The sequence below is a fragment of the Halyomorpha halys genome, unplaced genomic scaffold (genome assembly GCF_000696795.3).
Source record: "Halyomorpha halys isolate HHAL.00 unplaced genomic scaffold, Hhal_1.1 Scaffold534.1, whole genome shotgun sequence".
Lineage (NCBI taxonomy): Eukaryota > Metazoa > Arthropoda > Insecta > Hemiptera > Pentatomidae > Halyomorpha > Halyomorpha halys.
In genome coordinates, this window is record NW_027112374.1 from 70,368 (window position 1) to 71,716 (window position 1,349).

Genomic DNA, 1,349 nt, shown 5'->3' on the forward strand with positions numbered 1-1,349 from the left:
TATATATATATATATATATGTGTGTGTGTGTGTGTGTGTGTGTGCTCCTCTGGGTTGAGGTCTACTCCTCCCAGGACGAAATCCTGCCTACACCCATGGCTACAGCTGTTCAAACATTAGGTAGACTATATCTGAGCCACATACCTTAATGTATTTTATAAAACAAAATAAAAAAATGTAAACTAAATGATTTCTTACTTGAATGATGCCAAGCAATAATGTAAATCCTCCAAAAATGAAATAACCATAGCCGAACTCTATGAAGTTTGGAATCTCTTCAATCATAGAGATGTTGTATGGCTGCAATTTATCGAAAAAATACTTGTATTTATAATATTTTTTTTTAATTTAATAAAATACTGATAACAATAATTTTATTCATGAGGAATACTTTTTATACTCACATTTCCCGGTGTTTCTGCTCTGATGAATATCGTTAGAACCGAAGTTAGGAGGAGGTACACATTGAATGGTGAAATGAATCCCATTCCAATTGCAGTGAAGATACTCGTCATCAGGATAGCCATGTCCTTCTTGTTCGCATAGTGTAACTGCATAAGATCACTTATAGTACAAGAGCTCAAGAGGAGAAAAAAAAGGCAATTATTTTACCGTAATTTTTCATTACTTTAGTGAAAACTATTATCATTAAATGAAATTGTCAAGTCAGCCAAGTATAGTTAAAGAAGATATAAAATGGAAATTGTTTAAAAAACAACAAATAATAATTTTTCATTTTGAGCTCCATATCATTAAAACTACCAAAAATACTAGAAAACTTAATAGAAAGTCATTGAAAGTAGAGTCAATTTATTAAAATATGAGCCCAATAGTTCCTGAGATATAGTTTCTTTAGAATCAACATTTCATAAAAAATGTACTGTTAGTGAAGTTTTGTATGTAGTAGTTAGTTTCTTTGTTTAAATAGGGACAAATCTTTGTTTATTGATATATATTACAATCTGCCACACAGTTGTAGGCAATAGGTAATAGTGATAAATTATCTCATACATACTAAAATAAAAAAAAACATAATAAAAAAAAAATCTCTTAAAATATATACAAACAAAAGAATAGACAAGATGAACATAATCAAACTATCTGTATGAAAAATAAATAAATAAAATAACATAATGATAAAATAATATATACAATATTTACACAATCGACCTTAGGATCCCTGAGCCCACTCTATCCCCAATGTGTGAGGGGTAGAGCAGAGCTCAAGAGATCCCAGCGCATCCCTCTCGCCGGATCACTGGTAATGAGCCAGTGGAGGCTGAGCAAGTGCGTTAAAGCCGCAAAACTCAACTTGAGTGGAGAATCTGACCATTGCCAGAACTCCAATT

The 1,349-nt window shown here is 31.7% G+C and overlaps 1 protein-coding gene across 4 annotated transcripts in view; it reads right to left on the minus strand.

The window, feature by feature from the left end:
- The window catches only part of LOC106684014 (phosphatidylcholine translocator ABCB4), a 67,136-nt gene that overhangs the window by 26,779 nt on the left and 39,008 nt on the right, over window positions 1-1,349 (minus strand). For 3 of the 4 annotated variants that reach the window (XM_067050264.1, XM_067050265.1, XM_014425835.3), the window contains exon 1: window positions 199-300. Coding sequence is in view for 1 of the 4 variants with exons in the window: in XM_014425834.3 (XP_014281320.1) it covers window positions 199-300; window positions 405-551 (249 nt within the window). In the remaining 3 variants the exon portion in view is untranslated. Of the gene's footprint in view, window positions 1-198; window positions 301-404; window positions 552-1,349 lie in introns of those variants that run through there. The other variant, XM_014425834.3, reaches the window with a different exon arrangement.